This window comes from Neomonachus schauinslandi, chromosome 4 (genome assembly GCF_002201575.2).
Source record: "Neomonachus schauinslandi chromosome 4, ASM220157v2, whole genome shotgun sequence".
Taxonomy (NCBI): domain Eukaryota; kingdom Metazoa; phylum Chordata; class Mammalia; order Carnivora; family Phocidae; genus Neomonachus; species Neomonachus schauinslandi.
Genome location: NC_058406.1, coordinates 69,234,755 through 69,257,805, shown reverse-complemented (window position 1 = coordinate 69,257,805; position 23,051 = coordinate 69,234,755). Strand labels below are relative to the sequence as shown.

Below are 23,051 nucleotides of genomic sequence, written 5' to 3'. Positions count from 1 at the left end.
AAGAATTCCTCATATCAGTGAGATCATATGATACATGTCTTTCTCTGATTGATTTATTTCGCTCAGCAAGATAATTTTCCTATTTGCTAAGAAGTCTAAAAAGACAAGACATGTAGACTGGAAAACTTCTGTTCTCATGCTTTTGCATGAATCCACACTCAGAATGCATGAAACGAACAGATTAATTGAAATATAATTTCTGCAAGGCCTTCCTCCCTGCTGAACCTTTCTCTTGCTAATCAGAGTGGCCCAGCAAGCATAAACATGGCTATGGACACAAACAATGAATCACGGAGCACTACATCAAAAACTAATTATGTACTGCATGGTGACTAACATAACATAATAAAAAAAAACAAACATGACTATGGACAAAGGCATTGCTCTCTTGAAAAATTAAATTGAAAATAGGCTTTCTTCCTGAGCTATAGAAGAGGGCCAGGTAACACAGATGCTTGTATTTCCTGCACTGTGTGAGAGATGCAGAGAAGTGATGGAATGGACCTGGATATTAAAAACAGCTAGAATTTATTCATTCTATATAGAATGACCATATAATTTCTTATCCAAACCAAGACACTTTTCTCTTTTGATTTTTTTTTAAATTGAGGTATAATTGGCATAAAACTTTATATTAGTTTCAAGTGTACCACATAATGATTTGATAGTTGTATATATGGTGAAATAAATGTTTATTTCTTGAGATGAGAACTTTTAAGATTTATTCTCTTAGCTACTTTCAAATAGGCAATACAGTATTATTAACTGTATTTGCTGTGCTGTTCATTATATCCCCATGACTTATTTATTTTATAACTGGAAGGTTGTACTTTTTGACTCTCTTCACCCATTTTGCTCACCCCCTCTCCCCTGGCAAACAGTATTCTGTTATCTATATCTATGAGCTTGATTTTTTTCTGTTTGTTTTTGTTTTGTTTAGATTCCACATATAAGTGAGAACATATGGTATTTGTTTTTTCCTGACTTATTTCACTTAGCATAATGCCATCAAGGTTCATCTATGATCTATGTTATCACAAATACAAAGATTTCATTTTTTACAGCTGAATAATATTCCATTATATATATATAAAATATACACCATATATATACCATATAAATATGATATAAATAATAAATATAAACCATAAATATAAATAAATAAATATATATGTATATACACACCACATTTTCTTTATCCATTTATCCACTGATGGACACTTAAATTGTTTCCATATTTTAGCTATTGTAAATAATGCTGCAATGAGCATACATCTTTTTGAGTTAGTATTTTTGTTTTCTAAACTAGGACACTTCTGAGAGTGAAATAAGATGCTAAAGAGGCATAAAACAGAACTATTCTGGGGAAACCTGTACAAATAGTCCACCTTAGGTGCAGACATAAATCGTCTGTAGACTGTGCTAAGACCATAACCCATTGTCTAAAGATTATTATGAAGAATTTGTATGAAAGTAGGGAGCTGCTTTATGGGGTGGAGAGCTGGGGATGGTCCATAGAAGGCCTGTTTGCAAAGCAAAAAAGCAGAAGTGGTCCTACATTAATGTTTTTCCTTGGGAGACTGGGAGGCCCATCAGCCAATGTCATAAAGACACCAGAGCGTTTTGGAGTATACCGTGGTACTGTAGTTGGTGTGGGTGATGACTGAGCTCACCGTAAGGAGAATCTAAATGTTCAGTTTCATTTTGCTCATCCACTGACACATTTCTTCCTGCAAAACAGGTTTCTTTTAAAAACAGGATAGTCTCACCTGGTAATGGTGATCTATTAACTACATTTAGGAGACCTTGTGAAAAATCGAGATAAGGACCAATTCACCTCTCCAGAGTCTTTCAAAATCTCTATTTCTCTGATTCTAAAAAACATTTGAACAGGGAAGAGAACTCCATGGGTATTTAAAAATTATTTTTAAATGAAGCAGTTGTTTCTGGTCACTAGCATTTTGTTTCCTTTTACAGATCAAAAGCATAGAAACTTTTGCAATGAACATCTGTGAGCATTTTCTTTCTTCTTTTAACCATGTCATCCGAGCTCAAGTCTATGTGGAAGAAGTCCCTTGGAAGCGTTTTGAAAAGGTTACCTCAGTTATTTGTGCTCTCAGCTTAATTAAAGAAATTGGCTTTATGACATATGCTGAAATTTTACTGGAAACAATTTTTTTTTTCTAATTTTCAGAATGGAGTTAAGCATGTCCATGCATTTATTCACACTCCCACTGGAACGCACTTCTGTGAGGTTGAACAGATGAGGGGTGGTGAGAAAATATTTTTCATGTTTTGATTCTGCAATAGCAATTTCAGTATTTTCTTCTTCTAAACAATTCTGTTTATTAGCATTGAGGAAAACTGTAGAGAATTTTGAAGGCATTTAAATCTGAGATGGAAATGAGCATTGTGACTCTGGAGTACATTTTAAAACTATCTACTTTTTATCCTAGTGTAAAAATGAAATAATACATTTTGCAACAAATCTAGGGGTTGAATAAAGTAGATCATTTTTATCATCTGATTCTGAGGTGAGGGGAAAAAAAGGTCCAGGCTGACAAAACCCCAAATCTCTGAATTTTCTGACCAGTACTTTTTGTACCACACCATGCTATAATTATAACAATCTTTATAGGAAATAGCCAGTAAATAACAATCGAGTTTCCCTGACATTTTATTTTCATAATGAGACCACTGATATTATCATAATTACTATAGAATGAACCTCATTTAAATAGCAATGACAATTATATAATTCTTTCTATTTACTAAGAGATTTAAAACTTAACTGAGGAACATAATTACAATATGGACCTTGTTAGTACTGATGATTGAACTTAGCAAATATCAAAATTCCCAAAGCTTGTCTCCCACTGCTTGATTGAGATGGTCAGAGCAGAGTTTAATAATTGGCTATGAGTTAGAGTAGAGGACCTCCAAGAACCATGGAGCCAAACGTGGTAGATAGGTCTCTATCTTAATAAAAAATAAACTTTCGGGGCACCTGAGTGGCTCAGTCGTTAGGCGTCTGCCTTCAGCTCAGGTCATGATCCCGGGGTCCTGGGATCGAGCACCACATCGGGCTCCCTGCTCTGTGGGAAGCCCGCTTCTCCCTCTCCCACTCCCCCTACTTGTTGTGTTCCCTCTCTCGCTGTCTCTCTCTCTCAAATAAATAAATAAAATCTTAAAAAAAAAAAACAACTTCATGATCATCATAAATTGAGAACATGGACTCTGAACTTTTTCCCTTTTCAATTATTCTTCGCTTTCATCTCCTCTCCCTTTTCTCTCCTCTCCTCTCCTCTCCTTCCCTTCCTTTCCTTTGCTGTATCTCCTTCTCTTTCTTCTCTAGCTCTCTTCAGTAAGAATTGGAGGTAGCATCTCAGAAATGTCAGAAATATTATAAAGTTAATAAAATATAAGTCCCTTTGGAGTTCTATTGGATAACACCTTCCCTTAGAAAGTTCTATTGTATTAGCTGTGGTTTAATAATTTTCACTATCTGTATTAAATTCCAGGCACAGCCAGAGCCTTCTCAGTGTTTAATTAACAGTTGTGTAATTATTGTCCTATAAAGGAGACTGAATAACTAGTTGTTAAATTAAGTTGAAAAGGTAATGATTTTTTAATCCCCCAAATGCTTAGCCATGTGACATATTGACTTGCTGACTGAGCTATGAGTTAGTTGAAATGTAACTTTCCTTCCTTCCTTCCTTCCTTCCTTCCTTCCTTCCTCCCTCCCTCCATTCCATTCTTCCTTCCTTCCTTCTTTCCTTTTGTATGTGACTTTGGGAGAGAAAGAGAAAGAAATGTTTCCTGCCTCCCCAAGCCAGTGTTTTCTTACCCAAACCACACTGACTAGCCTCATAAAATTATAAACTCTAAACTGGCATTGTCCAGCAGAAATATAATGCAAGCTACATATGTAATATTAAAATTTTCTATTAGTCACATTAGGAAAGAAAAAAGAAATTAATTTTAATAATATATTTTATTTAATCCAATATATCCACAGTGCCCCTTATATATATTATAAATATCAATTACTAATGAAATATTTCACATTCTTTTTAAAAACTTAAGTCTTTGAAATCCTGTGTGTATTTTATATTTACAGGCCATCGCAGTTCACACTTCCCATATTCCAAGTGCTTAAGAGCCATGTGGGGCTAGCAGCTACCATATTGATTAGCACAGCTCTAAACCAAATCATAAGTGATTTTGCAATATTTAGTATATCCCTCTTTTGACTTTCAAGTATGTAAAATAATAGTAGGGGCTAGAATTAGATTTGGGGAGAGCTAACTAAAAAATGAGAACATGAATGAAATATGCTTATGTCATTCATTGAAATACTATTCATTCAACATTTGGATTTTGAGGACTTTTTATGTATCCTAGGGCTGTAAATTCAGAGGTGAAAAAGACATTGCTTGGCCCTAGTGAGTTTATAGTAAATGAATAGCAGGAGATAGACTTATAGAAAGATTTATTGCAATATCAGGGGCTAAAAATCACAATGAAGGAATCAAAATTATGCGAGGGAGGCAAAGAGGTGCAAAAACCTAACTCTTCCCAGGGTAGTCTGGAAGGCTTGACAGGGGAGGAGGAAATATTCCAATTGACTTTTGAAAAATGATTCAGGATGTGCTGGGCATAGAAGGGGAAAGAAAATCACAGGTGGGAGAAATAGAATGTACGTGGGTAGGACTTATGCAGGAGTGGAAGAGGAAAACTAAAATATCTTGGACATCTGCCTTCTGCTGACCACCATCCTGGGCAAGTAATTTTTGTTTAAAGGGCAAAGCATTTGAGGAATAGTAGCAAGTTTAAAGGGTCTAGTTCTTAGAATGTAAAGAGCTGAGATGAAAATCAAGAGATTGATTTGGGCTGGATTTGGAAGGGCCTCGTGTAGCATGCTAGCAAGACTGGTCAAATTGGAGGCAGTTGTGCATGGTGGTAAAGCCATAGCTGTTGGAATCCGACTACACTGTATTTGAATCTGAGCTCCACTACTTAATAACTTTGTGACTATGAGAAAGTTACTCATGCTGCCTCATTGGTTTTCATTTGTGAGATGATGGTAACAGTGTTCACCTCAATGGCCCAGAGAATTAAAGAAGATAAATATTAATATAAAGCATTTTAGCACAGTACCTGGCACGTAGGAAACACTCCTTAAATGAAAGCTACCAGTATTATTATTTAGGATGGCCATAGAGACCCAGGAAAGGTCTTTGTGTGTGTGTGCGTGTGTGTACCATTCAGTAATTCTGACCAAGGTTACTGTGCACTGCCTGGAGGAAACAGGCAGTAGTGAGAAATTTGGAACCTTGTTGCAAAGACGGAGAAATGATGGAGTTGGATCTCAGGCAGTGAGAAGTAGAGATGGAGAGGGCATTATGTGAGGCATTTCTGAAGGGTACTGAATGGGTGTGAGGGGTTGGGTAGGGGTGGAAGGTACAGAGAAGGAGAGGTTAAAGTTGCCCTAAAGCTGGGGGCTCGCAGGAACTGACTGAGGAGAACACATATGATTAAAAAGTGTTCAGGGGGGGAAGCTGGTGAATGAGGGGAATAAGGGATCGAGGTAGATTTGGAGACCATCAACAGACTGACGGTGGGTGATGCTGTGGGCAAGAAGGAGCCATTTCAGGAAAACACTTGAAATGAGAGGAGGAAAGTGAGAGGACTGGGGGAAATTCCCCAATTTATGGGTTGGGCAGTCTGAAAAGTCAGACAAAAGAAAGGACAGAGAGAGAGAAGGAAGATTGGAGAGAGTGGTGTCATGGAATTTAAAGAAAAATACATTTCAAGAAATCAGGGACCATATTAGGATAACAGGATACACAACACACAGGTTCATATGTAGTGGCTCCATACAGGAAGCTCACTGCTTTTTGTAAAAGTCCGGTTCAGTATGTGTGTGTGTGTGTGTGTGTGCGTGTGCGCGCATGCCCGTGCCGTGTGTGTGTTGGGGTGATGCTCTGCTCCAGGAAGTTATTCAGGAACCCAGGTTGATGCAACCTTACATTTTTTAATCCTTACTTTTTGGGGTCAGCTTGAGAGCAGATCCCCTTACCAGACAACCAGGAGAAGAAAAGAGCTTGGAGGAGCAAAAGGAGGAGGCGAAACCCCTCAAACATAACACCAGGCCTGAGACTAGCGCACAGCACTTCTACTGGAGAGAACCCAATCATACAGCCACACCCAACTGCAATGGAGGCTGGGAAATGTAGTCTACGCAGGTACCCAGGAGGAAGACGAAACAGATTTAGTAAACAGCAAGCAGTGTTTGCCGTGGGAAAGTTCAGAAGTTTGGATTGAAAGAAGACTGAAGAATGTGCAGTTTGGCAAAGGGGTCACTGGTGACTTCCAAAAGAATATTTTAGCAGGGCCTGCAGGTGCAAATGGAGTGGCCAAGTTTAGGGCTCTGCTGATCATAAGAAGAAAACCGTCTGCTCTTTACACCCTTGTTCTTTCCAGGAATTACCAGAAGCTATCATCAGCCTGAATTCTAGTCACCTGGTTGCTGCAGAATGGAAAAACTAGTCACCATAATAAGGCGAAAGCTTTTTCTTTCTGCGGAAAGCCGCAACGCTTCAGGCTACTCCAGTCGTTATGGTGGTGTTCCCAGAAGCCCCAGCTTGACTCATCTAGAGTCCAGCGTCCCTCTGAATATCATGCAGGGCTGGCAGGGATCAGGGTAGGGGAAGAGGGATCTGTTGCCTTAAGTGTATGCAGTATGTGTGTGGACGCGTATATGAGTATGTGTATTTGCCAGTGTTGTGTACATAAAAATGACATTTGTACTCTGTCCCTCTTTGGAAAATAAGGATCTATGATCTTAGGGTAGCAAAGTTTAATTCTTAATTTGCTTATTATCCAAGAGCTAAAACTGCAGGTATTTTGAGGTAAGTCAATGAACAAGCATTATCATAAGAAATGCCCTTGCATAGGCTTAACTGAAGAAAATAATCAGTATCTAGCCCCGCCCCTCCATACCCCAATTCACATGGCAAAGACTGTTGTTACAAACTTGTAAGTAAGGCTTTGGTGAGGGGCTAGCTAGTTGGGGAGAATTCTGCCCACTCAAACACATGCACTTAATCACACATTCAGCCATGCAACTCCCAATAGGGACTCTTCCCAGCAGGATATGTAACTAATGGACTGGATTCTTTCTTATCAATTGAACACACACTTATAGAAAGCCTACTGAATCTCGAGCACCATTTTAGGCCCTAGAATTGCTGTAAAACTCCCATTACACTATTTTCCTAGGGGATCTTTGAAAGCTACATCATTAAGTGTACTTTTACCTGTTTCAAAGTCTGTTAGTTACAAGGGAGAATCTGGAAGAGAGAGAGAAATTTGTTCACCCAACGGGATGACAACTGTTATGTTTGTGACTTGCCAAACTCTGAGAGAAGAGCTAGGCTCTGCACGTGTGATGCAAGTCATTGGTTCAGGCATTCTAAGGAACCTGGATCCTACAAACTCTTTCTCTTATGTGTCTCCCTGAAAGACAAGCGTAGCCAAGTCTTGAAGTTGCTGAGATGGTTGAGTCACTAATTTGGACTAAATTGCCCCCCAGACCTCTGCAGTATTTGATTTATAACTCACAACTCTTTAAGAATCAAATTCCTCCCAATCTGACAGTAAGTATAAAAATTCAGCTAAAGCATAGCTAAGTAGAGGAATGGTAGATGGAGAAGACATGTCAACTAAGAGATACTGTCTTCTGGAAGTAAAAAAAAAAAAAAAAAAAAAATCTATTGACATGGAGACCAGTGGGGCCTTGGAGGTGGTCTTAAGGAAGGGGGGTGATGAAACTGAAGTCCTAGAGGAGAGTAATTTCAGAGGCTCAGCAGGCAGAAGAAGTGAGAGGGAGGAAGTAGGAGACTCAGGACAGAGATGGCCCATTGCCGAGAAGGCTGTGTATGTCCTTTTTGATATCACGACAGAAACACTCTTCAGTTTCTCCAAAAGATGAGTTTTTAGTACACACAAGTTTTTTAAAATCATCTTGATCACAACCTCGTTGTACAAAAGCCCAGTTAACTTCCTTCCACCTGGCTGACGCCATCTTTCCCCATCCAGAGTTGCACGGCGGTACCTTGCACTCTCCCTGCGTGAGTGAAATGGACTCTCAAAGACAAATGATATTTAATCTTCACTTTCTCTAGCACTTCACAAGTTTGAGGTTTTTCTACTAGAATGATTTAATATAGTTTTAAAATATCCTCCTTTTAGCTATTTGTGTCCTTTTTGGAGGTGTTAAACATGGAAGCAATTATCCTCTTCATGACAGGATTTTTTTTTTCTTGGCTCAATAAAGCTTTGTGCTTTGTGACACCTGATGCGTAGGTAAGGAATTGGGCTTATTTTCTATTAATTTGCAGTGAGTTTCTTTCCCTTAGAGAGCTAAGGGGTAGGATGTATGCTTCTTTGAGAGATAAACCACAATCTGTTAAGTGTGTAGGAGGACACTAAAAGCTAGCAAAGATTATGTTCTAGCAAAGTAAAATGTGAAAAATCTTCTTTTGCATTACTCTATAACCATGGCAAAAAAAAAAAAAAAAAAAAAAAAAAGCTGATTAAGTGGTTTCATGACAAGTAACCTAGAAAAGGACAGTCCTTTTGGTTGAATTAATTCTGTTAGTATAAATTGGAATTGTTTTTAGCCTGTGTGAGGCAACATATTTTTAGTTGATGGGTCCATGAATTTGAAAGGCTCAGGTTTGTACCAGTGTTCAGAAAACTGGGGCACCGCCAACAGAGAAGATAAAATAAGCTCTTTGATTTCATCCAGAGTGTCTAATGTGTGCCAAGGAAGAAAAATTTTTCACATTAAAAGAGAATAGGGTTTTTTTGTTGTTGTTGTTTCCTCATAGAATGATGAGTGCACCAGAGTAGATGGTTTGTGTTCTGCCAAAACTGTGGCAATGGTTAATTGTCTTTGGGAACATAAAACATTTTATTCTATGTGAAACTGAGGCCAGAACACATTAAAAAATTCAACTTTTTTCTTCATTTTCAGATTCTAGCAAGAAAATAGATCATTTAAAATTTGCCTAGCAGAACTGACACTCCTCAGAGATCAATAAATCTCATCGCAGGGTTGGAGGTAGATAGAGATGGCATGTCAGAAGTAGTTTTCAGAACCCAATGAGCCTTTGTGAAACATGGGAAACATTCACAGGTAGTTAAAGTTGATAAGAAAAAGTCAATTATTGCAAAACCATGATAACTTTTAGAAAGCATTTTCTGTGGGGCAGCCATTCTAATAAGTACTTTACAGATATTATCTCAGACATCTATCAATTATAGGAAATAGCTATGGTGATCATCTCCATTTTCAAGATGAGAAACTCAAGTTAGAGAGGGATTAAGTATTTTCTGAGGGGAATAGTGCTCATAAATAGGGGAGGAGAGGCACAGAAAGCACCAAGATTTGAATTCAGGAAATCTTGAGTCCCAAGGCCTCAACTCAACTACTATGCAACAACACTGCATCCGGGAATCCTTTTATGACTAAGACCATTGGAGGAGCCAATGTCTTATTGTCTTACTTGGATGTTGGTGATAAAGGCCAGCTGTATAGGAAAAGATAAAATAAGTAAAATTTGCCTTTGGTTCTCATTGACTTTCTCTTTATCTCCACTCAAAGATTCCCACTGCTTGCTCTAACCTCATTCCTTATTGCAAACCTACATTTCATTTCTATAGGATTTTTTTTTTTTAGAAGGGATAACTGTTGGAAGTAGGTTATATTAGTTTATGGGCTTAGGAAGTCACTCCCTTATGGGGTCTTTGTATTTCAGTAGGAAATTTTAAGGAATAAAAAGTTTTCCAGACACAGGGGCCATTTCTAAAAGTGATGCTTCAGTTTCTGTTTCAGATCAATGGAGATGGTATTTTTCAGGCTGGGGATTCTGTCTGAGGCTCTTAAAGAACATTGTGGAAGTGAAGGTGGCAGCCTTCTTGTCTCCTGGAAAGGCCTCTTACTGTAAAAAAAATCAGGAGAGTTAAAGGAAGGGGAAAACATCGTGGGGATGGGGAAGGGGATCCACAAAGGAGGAAATAATGAAGTGCTGAGTTCAAATTCCACCCCTGCCAGTTTCTAGCCATGTGACTATGGGCAAATGACTGAAAGTCTCCCGTATAAAAATGCTTAATAGAATTGCGAGGATTAAGTAAAATAAAGACTGAAAAAGGCAGCAACTAAACGCTTGCCGATAGTCCAGATGTTCTCAGCTAATGGTGATGTCCTCCGCCTCCCCTGCCATTGCTGTCTATTATAGTTTGGTGGGTGTGATCAGGAAGGGAAATGGTGAAGATTGATGGAAGAGAACTGTCTAGAAAAAAAAGAGACTAAGCTGTGAAATATTTATTCTTTGATGTGCATCAATCTTGTTGCATGCATTCACTCATTCATTCAATAGATACTTATTGATTGCTTGTACAATCCTCTTGGATTTTAAACTTAGACTCACTTGGATCAGCTCTACACAGCATTTAGAAATGCTGATTTTGCATAACTATGTCTTCATACATCTAAAATCTGTTACATCAAGCCAACTTAAAGCATGCAGTCATTGCTAGTGCCTTTCTCTTGATCCTTCTTCAGATGTAGTTTCCAAAGAGAACTTTAGAATGTTAAACAAATACCATTTCAGTTTTGCCTCGTTATCCTGGAACACTCCAACCAGAAGATCTTATATAATCAGCTGATCTACCACTAGCCACTGGCCATTGCTATCTTTGGTAGATGTACACGTGTGGCTGGGAAAATATCAAAATATAGTCATTTTTTACCTACTTTTAAACTCCACAGCTCCTGAGTTAACCACAGCAACTTGAGAAGATGTAAACTATTGGGTTATTAAGAGCTGCCCTGGATTTTAATTGAGGATAGAATTATATTCTTGTCCTTCAACTAAAACCATGTACAACATAGTGATGCCTGATGCCTCTGGCCCTTGAGTTATACACCAAACAAGCCAAGAAAGAGAGATATTAATCAGGCCTAACTTCAAGACTGAAAAGAGATGACCTTAGTCATCCTGTCATGGCACCATGCTACTTGGGGTTTGTACCCAAGTGCGCCCTGAACATCCAGCCTCACCAGCCTGCACAAATAAGTCTATGGTGATGTTAATTCCTGAATTTTTCTGGCCTTGTATTTCTCTCATTACAAAACTGCTGGATCTCTCCAGTCAAACTCTCCCACCTCCTGACAGTCTGGAGGTCTGTTTCACACGTGTTTAGGGAGAAGTTTACACCCATTGGGTACCACTACTGCTTCACTGGCTCTGCTCAGCATTGGCTGTGCTCATTGTCCCTGCTCTTTAGGAAGAATGATGCTCTCTACAGAACATTGTACTGTCCCAGAATATGTCCCAGTATGTCACCTGGTGCCATATTCTATTCAGGCTTCACCAAACTGCTGGAGCTACAGTGTGTTCCACATAGAAAAAGAGAGAATCTTCCCCTCACTAACTCTGTGCCCCACCTGTCCTGGGCCCCGAGCTAGAACTGCCTGGTACACAAGTAAATAGCTTCTTCAGATTATACCTATCATCCCTCCACCTTCCCCATTCACCTCATGCTGTCAGGGACTGCAGGAGAGCCTTATCATCCCCTCCATTTTTGCCAACTCTGCCCTCTCTCCCCCAGGTCCCCATGAACCAACTTTGTCCCTTCTCCTTCAGCCCAAACCAAAAGCCATTATGGGTATTCATTTAGGCAGATCTATGCCCTATGGGTCAGTGCCTCATCGTCCCAGTCTCTGTTTAGGCTGAGCCAGGTCCACAATGCTACCCATTCGTGAAGTTGTTTGGTTTCAGTGAGCTCATGACCACAAGAGAACTGAGGGTCTGATGATCCCTGGAGCCATCAGCCAGTGTAGATGATCAAGATGAGGACTAACTCTCCCTTATCCCATAAAGGCAGTCAGAGTAGCAAACAAAAGAACTGTTCTGGAGGAGCTTACTAATCAGCATGATTATTTGTTGAGTAAAGGAGAGCTCAAAAAGTAGAAGGTATTTGGCCTAGAAGTCACCTATACGTGTAGCTGAGAGGAAGGTGTTCATTTCTGTGGGTTTCAACACAAGAAGGTTTAGTCTCCGACCTTCAGTTCCTAGGGCTGGAGAAAGGTGGGGAGTCATGGAATCCAGATAGAGAGAAAGGCACACCATCCTCATCACTTGGACTTCAGAGGAGACAGGGAGACAGAAAATATGGGCAGTGAGGTAGTTATTTGTTCAAACAGTGCACCATGTTTTAATGGCCAGGATCCCTAGAGCTAGGTATCAGTAAGAAGACACTATTTTATTACCTTATTCCTTCTTGCGTTTTTACTTAAAACAGGACCTCCAGTCATTCATTCTGGAATCAAAGACCTCAAGGTCTTGAAAACGACCCAGTCTGGATTTGAAGGATTCATCAAGGACCAATTCACCACCCTCCCTGAGGTGAAGGACCGGTGTTTTGCCACCCAAGTATACTGCAAATGGCGCTATCACCAGTGCAGAGACATGCATTTTGATGCTATCTGGTATGAGCTTGTGTTAAGGCCTGGCACCACCTCTGCCCTCTTCCCAGGGGCCCCAAGGTCATAGACTCTTCTATCTGAGAGGGAAACTTAGAGGCCATCCAAGTCAACCTCCCCACTGTTCGGAGTCCCTTCTGTTGGATAGCAGAAAGACAATGCTCTTGATTTAAATTAGTAAATCTGCACTGAAATCCTAGATGCTATTAGCTAAAATGACCTTGAATGGATCACCTAATTTCCCTGACCCTCTGTTTTTCAATTGATTACATCAGTTCTCAAACATTATTGTGTATCAGAATCACCTGGAGGGCTTGTTAGAAGGCAGATTACTGGGCCCACCTCCAGAGGCTCTGATTCTGTAGGTCTGGGGTGAGGCCTGAGAGCTTACATTTCTAGTAAGCTCCCAGCTGATGCTGATGCTCCTGACCCAGGAGCCACACTTTAAGAATCACTGTATCAAGCGAGGCTAATGATATTTGGCTTTACTACCTCATAGTAGATGCAGAGAGGGCTACATGAGGATGACCAGCTCACCCCAGTTTGCCAAGGACTTTTCTGATTTTGATACTTAAAAGTCCCATGTCCCAGGAAACCCCTTGGTCATAGGTAAACTGGGACAGTTGGTCACTGTAGGCTAAACTCAAAATGAGACGATATTCACAGAAGCAGTTTATAAATGATAAATGCCTTAACAACGTAAAGGTGTGATTATTATTATAATATCCTTGACAAGCAGTAATTAGGCCTCTAGACTCTGAGTTTGCTTTTTGACCAGGCATCTCATTCCTCTGCTGAAGTTCTAATTGTTAGAAACGTTACTTTCTGATAAGCTGGAATCTGCCCCCTGGTAGCTTCCTCCTACTGGCGTAGTTTTGCTCTACTCCTTTTATTACGTGATGGGTTTGAAAATGCTTACAGAGAACCTCACCTCAATCTTCTTTTTCCTTTTTTAAGTGTTCCCCATTCCGCAGGCTGATGTATTTCTGTTGGAAAGAGCACAAAATTGGACATGGCAGAATCAGGGTCTTAGTTGGGCCTCCCACTAAGGAGAGGGACTTAGTGTGGATCGTTTACATTTTAAGATTGCTCATGTCTAGGATGCCTGGGTGGCTCAGTTGGTTAAGCGACTGCCTTCGGCTCAGGTCATGATCCTGGAGTCCCGGGATCGAGTCCCGCATCGGGCTCCCTGCTCAGCAGGGAGTCTGCTTCTCCCTCTGACCTTCCCCCCTCTCATGTGCTCTCTCTCATTCTCTCTCTCTCTCAAATAAATAAATAAAATCTTTAAAAAAAAAAAAAGATTGCTCATGTCTAAATTGGGAATAATGATAGTACCTGCCTCAGGTATATTGAGAGAATTCAATGAAGTAATCACATAAAATCCTTAACACGGAGCCTGGCACAGAATAAAACCCCTAAAAATATAATAATGCAAAGAAATGGCCAAGCTGAGCAGTAAGAGCACTAGCGTACTTAGAAGTCCTCTTCATGGGTTCTTCAAATGTGAGGAAGATTTACTCTGGAATGCCCAGTGGACCCTAGTTCCAGATGATGAAGATAGCCTAGTGACAATACTTTTGTTGAATAGGGTGTGTGTGTGTGTGTGTGTGTGTAGGGAAATCGGAAGTGAGGTGTTTTCAGGAGGAAGGCATTGCAGGATATTAATCTCTTCTAAAACCAGCAATAAAATTGTTTTCTGGGGGGACAGAAGGTCACCACTTCCCCGCTTTATAGTGTATTCCTAAAAGACCACTCTACGAGTCCTCAGGTCTCTTTTCTGTGTTTTAGGGATACTGTTCGGGACATTGTCCTGGAGAAATTTGCTGGACCCTATGACAAAGGAGAGTACTCACCCTCTGTCCAGAAGACCCTCTATGACATCCAGGTGCACTCTTTGAGCCGAGTTCCTGAGGTATGTTTTGTCACTTGCCATCTTGAAGACTAAGAGAACTTGTTGTGTCTCCCATCAGCTCTGACAAAGAGTTGAGAGTTAAAATAAGACAGTGGAAGACACATGAAAAATGACATCTGTTGTTGTTCAAAAGCTTGTTATAGCAAGTGAGAAGAGAGCAAAAAATGGAAAAATCTGTCCAACCTGAAAACACAGGCCACTGCTATAGTTCTTTAGGCTTGTTGAAAATTCTGTGGGTCTTTTCAACCTGCCACAATTTAAGCCTCATATCAGGACACTGAAATGCCCTGAATGAGGAATAATTAGGCCAAGGGTCTATGTTTCAGGGTAGCCAGGGAATGAAAGATAGATGCAGACAGATTCCATCCATCCATCCATCCGATGTTATTGGATGGTTATTATATCTCGGTTAACACACGAAGAATACAAAGACAAATTAGACAGGGTGCCTACCCTCAAAGAGTCCATCATTGAGTAAAAGAAAAAAAAATAAGTAAATTAATGATGCAGTAGAGCATAGACTATTATGGAAATACAGGGAAAGGCGTCTAACTCAGGTATGGGGCATAGGACCAGCCAGGCTTTCTGAGGGAGAGGTGTTTGGGTTGAGTCTTAGGGGACAAGTAGGGGTTTTATGGGTTCACCCTCAAGGGTGAGGGAGCATGGTAGGTATAGAGAGAAGGAGGCATCATAGAACGGTCATTTGCTGTTGAGGATTGCCATATGTGAAGCTCCATGAGTGAAAGTCTTTCCATGTGCCTAGGGATGAGGCAGGAACCAGATCAGGAGGATCTTTGTGGGCTTGTTTATAGTCTGTACTTTAACTTGAAAGCTCTTGGGAGTCACGGAGGGGTTTAAGCAAGGTGTGGCACTACTGGATTTGCACTCTAGAAAGATCACTCTAAAAAAGGGTGATAAATTAAAAGAACAATAGATTACAGACAAGGAGACCTGTTGGAGGCTTTTGGGAAGCAGAAATCTCACAAGAAGGGCCTGAACTTAGCTCCATGATGGGCTGGAGAGGAAGTGTACCACCCTTAGACCTGGGCAAGAGGGATACCTGCCATGGCTCAGCACTTTCCAAGGCTTTCTCTGGCTGTACCTCTCTTCACTGGATGAAGAGTCAATGGGGCCAAAGCAACAAAACCTTCAGGGACCCACACATCCCTTTCTAGGTCATTCTCTGAATCCTTGCAGCCCAGAATTAACTGCCCAAATAACCCTGAGACTACTTTCAGAAACTGCAAACCTCTTCCTCAGATCCATCCTCTGGAGGCAGATTATGCCCTCAGTGTATACACCCTTAGGCCTGAGAGTAGGTGAAGGGGCAGATGTTTGCAGGAGGTAAGGATGAGACTTGACATGTAAGCAAGGGTGTCCACCCATGTGAGTCCAAAAGAGAAGGTGGGATGGGCCAGGGGCTGGGGTCTGGCTCTTCACATACAACCACATCCTGGCATGGCATTGTAAGCAGTCAGAGAATTCTAAATGACATCCTGGCCTTCCAGGTTGTTATGAAGGTATATTTGTCAAGTTGGAAGGATAGAACATATTTCACTTAAAAGTTTCTTGCTTGATTCATAACTTTATTTTTTAATTTTTTTATTCATATCTTTAAACATCTGGTAGGTGGGCCTCCAATTATATCCTTACCCCAGGGCCTGCAAATGTTTGGGACAGGCCTAGAGAGGAGGAAATGGACTGAGGAAGAATTTAAGAGGTTGACTGGCCAGCACCAGGAGGCCAGTTGGATACCGAAGGTCTCACAGCTTTCTGACCCAAGGAACTCTTACTTTTCTGAGAACAGATTGTGTACTCGGAGGGGAAAAGGGTGGGTCCACCATCTAATAATAGGACTATCAGGAGACAACTGTGTCAAGGAGTAGAGGATCACCAGAGGGTGTCTCAGGGACAGAGGTAGAGCTTGAGTAATGGGCTACTGGGCAGGTGGGTTACAGGGGAGGAGTGATAGAGGGAGAGAGATTCAGTTGCCCAATGTGATCCATATTACTTCGGATTCCAGATAGAAGACATGGAAATCAGCCTGCCCAACATGCACTACTTTAACATAGACATGTCCAAAATGGGACTGATCAACAAGGAAGAGGTAAGAGAACTTTAAAAATATTTAAAGCATATCCACCCTCCTGCCCCACACCCTTACTTGTCTTTATAAATTTGAGATGATAGTATCGCCAAGCAAAACTCTTCACAGTTGTTGCTTTTGAAGTATTTATAGTTGCCACTGATTAGAGTCCTCTTAGACTCTGGGCCTTTCGGTACCTGAGGCTGGAGTACGCTAGAAGTGGATGAGGGATTGTGGAGGAGGGTTGGAGGCTGCAGGGAGTAAAAGACAAGGCAAGCACAGAGTGTGCCAGAAGAGACAGCTCTGAGATCTACTTCTCTGAAAAGTGCCACCCAAGGTCACGGCTTCATTATTCTTCCATGATGAGGTGACGACAACAAGAAAAAGATTCTATTTTCATTTTCCTTCATCGTCTTTAACTTTGGATTAAGTCGTCAATTTAAGTAGCATATAAACAGAAAATGTCAACAGAGAAATGAGAGTGTTCGTGTTTCCAATTGCAATTATAGAAAGTGAGATGAGGAAGTGTACTTTTTGAAAGGAAACCTTGTTTTGGAAAAAAACACTTACCTTGACTTGTTTTAAGCCATGACAGAAGGTTAAACCAAGTGGGAGTGTCTGACTCAATAGCCTGAAATAGTAGGGCCTTGGAGATTAGAACTGTCCTTCCCCTCTCGAACCACTTTCAGAATGGTAGCATTTCTCTATTTGATCCATCCTTTCATAGGCTTCTAGAATTTGAAAAACATCATCTTGATAGCTTGTTTTAGTGTGTAGGGGGAGGGACCATCTATCAACGTGGCTCTGCGGCCATAGAATTCTAGGCCTGCTGATCTAGGAGCCTTCTTCTTAGCCACAGTCCTCTGGCCAGTCGCCTTGTTTCTGTTCTGCAAATTGTGTTTCTGGGCTGTGTGGGGTTCTGCACCACCACAGCTGCAGGTGGAGGCTGGGGAACAGCACTGGGAAACGAAGGTCATGCTTAGGTGCCTGGGATAGCTGCTAGAGAACTCTGAGTGGCAGAGGAGAGCAACCTTGATCCCAGGTACTGTTCACTCAGCTGAGCAGAGAGGCAACAATGTTTACTGCGGCGGAAGGAAAAGAAAGCATGGTGATTACCAGAATACCATTAATTAGAGTATAAAGTCTTTTTTTTTTAAAAGATTTTATTTATTTATTTGACAGAGAGAGACGCAGCAAGAGAGGGAACACAAACAGGGGGAGTGGGAGAGGGAGAAGCAGGCTTCCCGCTGAGCAGGGAGCCCGATCTGGGGCTTGATCCCAAGATCCTGGGATCATGACCTGAGCCGGAAGGCAGACGCTTAATGACTGAGCCACCCATAAAGCCTTTTAAAGCAATTACCTTATAAAGAGCAGGAGAGGGACCTGAAAGTAATCCTGGCCATGTCCACCAAAGGTAAAACAAAGGGGCCCCAAACAGAAAAGGGCCAAGTGTCATGACTCGGACAGTGCTTAGCCCAGGAAGCTAGCAGAGAAAGGAGGTCTCCTCAGGGCCCCCAAACACCTCTGGCTTGCACCGATCCCAGCTCAAAAACTTGTTGCCGGCTTGTCGGTTGTGTCTCTATACCCAAGAAGTCAGATTGGCAGCTTCCTCAGCTCCCACCTGAAGAACGGATGGGGACCCCGAGGCAGGAAGGCCCAGTTCCTTCGGGCCAGGGCTCTGCATGAAAGCACCTGAGAGGCTGAACAAGTTGGCCCGGGTCTGTGTCTGCACTTTGGGGATGGCTGGAGCTGATCTCGGCTACAAAGAGAAGGCAACACACGAAAAGCAGGGAGTCAGGACACACTGACAACTGCAGAGAAGTGACAAATGACAGGGTGGGAAGACAGAACCGCTCTAAATTCACAGCTGTCTGGAGCCATTTAGTATTGGGCTAACAGCCCCGAGGACCTCACAGGTTCCTGAGGGCCTGGCAGTATTATAACATTGGACAATGACTGATGTTCAAAGTGAATCATTAAGCAAAAGTCAAATTAGATTCACCACATTCTATTGAGAAAGCAGGGGGATATATAATGCATTTGAGAAACATTCATATCCCAGTGATTAAAATTTTTCCCAAACTCTTTAATTTTCGGGACCATCAACTCATCTCTCAACTATTGCCAGAAAAATAAGGCATTCCCATACTTGAAATAACTGAATGACTGTAGGGCACATCCATTTTCCTGTTTAGTGAGTTGTTGTTTTTGTTGTTGACTTACTATTGATTCACAGAAAAAAGGAGAGGCCTATTTTAATGCCTCTGAAGTTGCCATGTGGTTTTTCTACAGGTCTTGCTACCATTGGACAATCCATATGGCAAAATTACTGGGACGGTCAAGAGGAAACTGGCTTCGAAGCTGTGACATTGTAGCCACCACCACTGGAAGTCTACTCTCAACTGAGGAATTCCTTCAGCCTCTTGTGATGCTGGAAATCATAGCATGTAGCCATGCAAATGTTCAAACTAGAGTGTTGATTTATAGCGTTAAGTTTCCTCCTGTAGGAAAGACTTCTTCTACTACTAGCTCAGCGAGGTGTTTTGTGATTAGTAATTATAACATGCGTGGCGGATACAGTTTACTTCACAAATGCTAAGCAGTATGAGAATAGTCATAAGTCAATATTGCCTTTTAGTTGTCTTGTGCCTTCCTATCTTAGAGAAGTTTTAGAATCAATGTATTAAGAAAATAATCATGAATTAATGGATATGCTCTATCAAATAATTTGTGCACAAATTTAAGAGTAAGCATTGTTTTCAACCTACTGATGCTAAAACTTTGCTCTGGGCAATTCAGGTAATGACGAAATCATATTTTGAAAGCTATCACCATTGTGACTTCAATTAGACTGAATATTTGAATTTCTAAGAATGCTCTAGTATATGAATCACTGGGAGCTTATTTCCATTCTAAATGTACTTTTACAATCTTAATGTATTGGTTTTATGACTTTTACAACTCTTAGAGAATATTTAGTAGACACTGAAAAAAATATAACTTGTTTTTCTTTGAATAATGCATCACTTTGGCAAAAAGAGCACATTTAATAAATGCTAAGTCAATACACCAATCAATGAATATCCATAGAGAAAGAAGACAAGAGACTCTCTCTATAAAAATATCAGTGATGGGGCGCCTGGGTGTCTCAGTTGGTTGAGTTGCCAACTATTGGTTTCAGCTTGGGTCATGGTCTCAGGGTCCTGGGATCGAGTCCTGCATCGGGCTCCATGCTCGGGGAGTCTGCTTCAGTATTCTCTCTCTCCCTCTGCCCCTCCCCTTGTTCGCTTGTGCAAGAGGGCTCTCTCTCTCTCTCTCAAATAAATATATACATCTTTAAAAAAATATCAGTGATGATGATTTCTAGATGGTGGGATTAGGAGTGATTTTTTTTTGGCCATGTGCTTTTCTGGATCTTCCAAATATGAAGAGTTATTACTTTTATAATCAGAGAAATAAATATAATTGATGATTTAAAGGTGTACACAGATTTGACTGATTATCTTTATATCAGTTGATTAATACTGCTATTGTATATAGATATATACCATAAAGCTTCATAAACTGTAATTTTAGAAGCCCATGATGAAAACCTGTCCACATGAACATTCTAGATAACCTTCCTCCATTTAAAAAAATCTCCATTTATTAATTTTCTTAAATCTCCATTTTTTATAAATGGTTACATATGAGTGCTTAGTATTGTTTGATAACTCTGCTTCGTTCTCCCCCCTTTCTAGTACTATACCTTAAGCTAGCGTGTATAGTGTTTCATTTCACAAACTCACTTCACTCCTGGATCCACCTCTCACTAGCTATATGACAAGTGTCCTCATCTGTAAAATAGAGGTGAGAATAGAATCTCAGAGGTTTTTTGAGGACTAAATGGGTTAATGTCTGTACAGTGCTGTGGTCGTATTTATGCCCGACACACAGAAATTTCTATATGTGTTTGCTAAATGAAATAGCTTGCCTTCTTTTCATGTGTTATTAGACCCAAGTAGAAAATCGTCATTGGCCTTTGTGAGTGAGATGGGAGATGGGAGGTCTGAGCGCAGGGAGCCCTAGAAGATGCTGGAGGCCAGGCACAGGCTCGAGCCTGCTGGGAAAGAACATGAGATAAGAAGGAAGAAATAATTTGATAAGGAAAGTTTTGTGCCACATTGAATACTCAGGTTACAAAATGTGCTTACAGCGTGTCACTTGCATGGCCAAATAGCTGGTACATTTTATTCCTCTGCTGAGTTGATGATCCAGTTTGAAGAGCAATTTAGAGTTTAACGTGATTTTTTTTCCTAAAAACAAACAAACAACGAGAACAAAAACTTAATCAGGCCCTTCTTGCTAGATATTCTCTTGGTCATGTAAGTTTTAGAAACACTGTAGTTGCTCCTGAGAAGAAATCCATATTAGAGCAGAATCCTTAGAAATTGGGGCCCATTTTATACACACGTGCATTTTTGTTTCTCCTGAGCTCTTAAAACATTTATTGTAAGGGACTGCACATGAGCTATTAGATGCTATGTCTCAGTGGTGTGGCAGGAAAGCCTGCCGTCTGTGAAATTTTCAAGGACCAGATTCCTATTTTGGGAAGGATGTTTTCTTGTGGTTAAAATCGTAAACTATGTGCTGAAAACCAGGCTGGGGGTTTCACCTGGTTTTGCCAGTGCCCGCAGAGGAGCGGACCAGCCTGAACTGGAAACACCTGTGAGCTCATTTGTATCAAAACACTTTGTAATTTCGTTAAAGAAGCCTACCTGGACTCTGTGCCAGTTTTTCTGGGAAGCAGACTTGCTCTCCAGCGCTCTCCCCTGCCTTCTCCCCAGGCAGCCCCCAACCCGCTCTCAAGTCAGCGGGGGAGTAATGCAGGTGACTCCAGTCCATTTGCTGCCTGGGAGGCAGTTTGCTTGGCCTCAAGGGATCAGCTGTCATTTGGGGCTTGTGGTTTTGGCAGCCAGAATTCTAAGACTTGGTCGAAATCCTCTAAATTTCATCTCCCACTTTTCATAAACAGGCTCAGAAAATATGTTCCATTCTTTCTCCTTTTTAGAGTCCGACTTAAGTTCATACCTCTCTTCACTTTCAGTCACCTGTTTTTTCTCCCTTTGTTCCCAATATAATAGAAATCACTCTTTGGAAACAGTGTTTTTCTTGTTTGTTACTGAAACAGAATTTACCTTTTTCAACCACATGCAAGATTTAACTACAGAAATCTGAACTTCCCTCTAACCTCCTAGCCCTCTGTCCAGAAAGAGCATTTTTTTTTCTTCCCCTTCAGACTTGGGACTGACCAGACTTTGCCTTTTGTACTCTCTTTTGCAAAACCTTTGTAACTTCTGCTTCCTCGCCTGCATTTCAAGAGGAAACCAAGGCTTCTTTCTAAAGACGTGGATTACAAGCCTTCTGACTCACTGGGTTCTTCCTGCTTCCAAATATTGGAAACTTATTCTCTTTGTATTTTTCATAGTCTTTGTTCTCATTTCTCTCAGAGCTCAGCTGCCTTTCGTTTTTCCATTTGCTCAGACTCTCTCAGGAATTCTTAAAGTTTTTGGATTCTATGGATATCCTATTGAGAAAGAAGAGCTATGGACCGTCCTCTCAGCAAAACGCTCATTCACACCTCTACAGGTGCCTCAACATCCATCATGGAAGTGGTTTACTCTCACTCCTTAAAGTGTGAAGGATTCCATTGGAAATCTGCCACATAAGGAATACATTCAACCAAACTTGGAAGAGAGGCATACTGATTCCTTTATATGAGAAAGGGAAATAAGTGTGTTCAAAAACTAATGATGTACTATATCTTGGCTAATTGAATTTAAATTAAAAAATTAAAAAAAAAAAAACAACTTCAATTGGGTTTTGCAGGCATACCCTGGAGAAACTGAAGGTTCAGTTCTATACCACTTTAATAAAACAAATTTTGCCAAATAAATGAATAAATAAACAAACAAGAGAGAAGGACCCCAGGTATATTAGTTTCTTGGGCTGCCATAACAAAGTAACACAAACTTGATGGTACATAACAACAGAAATGTATTTCTTTCATTGTTCTGGAGGCCAGAAGCCCAAAGTCATGGTAGTTGGTAGGTTTGTGTCTGCTTTAAAAGTTTAGAGGAGATTCTGTCCTTGGTCTTACAGCTTCTGGTACTTTCTTTGGTGTCTTGGCTTGTCCCCCATGGTCACATTACCTCTTCTGTCTGTCTCCTCTGTGTCATTCTTATAAGGACACTTGTCATTGGATTTAGGGCCCACCCAAATAGCCCAAGGTGATCTCTTTATCTCAAGATCCTTAATGGTATCTACAAAGACCTTCTTCCCACATAAGGTCACAATTACAGGTTCCAAATTAAGGCATGAACATAGGATTGGTGGGGGGCACCACTCAACCGACTCCCGTGAGTCAGGGGACAGTGAGCTTCTTGAGAGCAGCTCTTCTAGTGCATATTGGATCTTCAGCTACACATAGGCTACTGTTTCCTTCATACCTGGGGGAT

At 40.8% G+C, this 23,051-nt stretch overlaps 1 protein-coding gene across 1 annotated transcript in view; it reads left to right on the top strand.

The window, feature by feature from the left end:
- Positions 1-19,762, top strand: part of LOC110580448 (uricase) — a 31,743-nt gene extending 11,981 nt beyond the window's left edge. The window contains exons 3-8 of the mRNA XM_021690150.1: positions 1,978-2,094; positions 2,195-2,273; positions 12,376-12,562; positions 14,345-14,468; positions 16,492-16,575; positions 18,847-19,762. Coding sequence (XP_021545825.1) covers positions 1,978-2,094; positions 2,195-2,273; positions 12,376-12,562; positions 14,345-14,468; positions 16,492-16,575; positions 18,847-18,921 — 666 coding nt within the window. The 3' untranslated portion in view covers positions 18,922-19,762. The remainder of the gene's footprint in view (positions 1-1,977; positions 2,095-2,194; positions 2,274-12,375; positions 12,563-14,344; positions 14,469-16,491; positions 16,576-18,846) is intronic.
- The last annotated feature ends 3,289 nt before the right edge of the window (positions 19,763-23,051 follow it).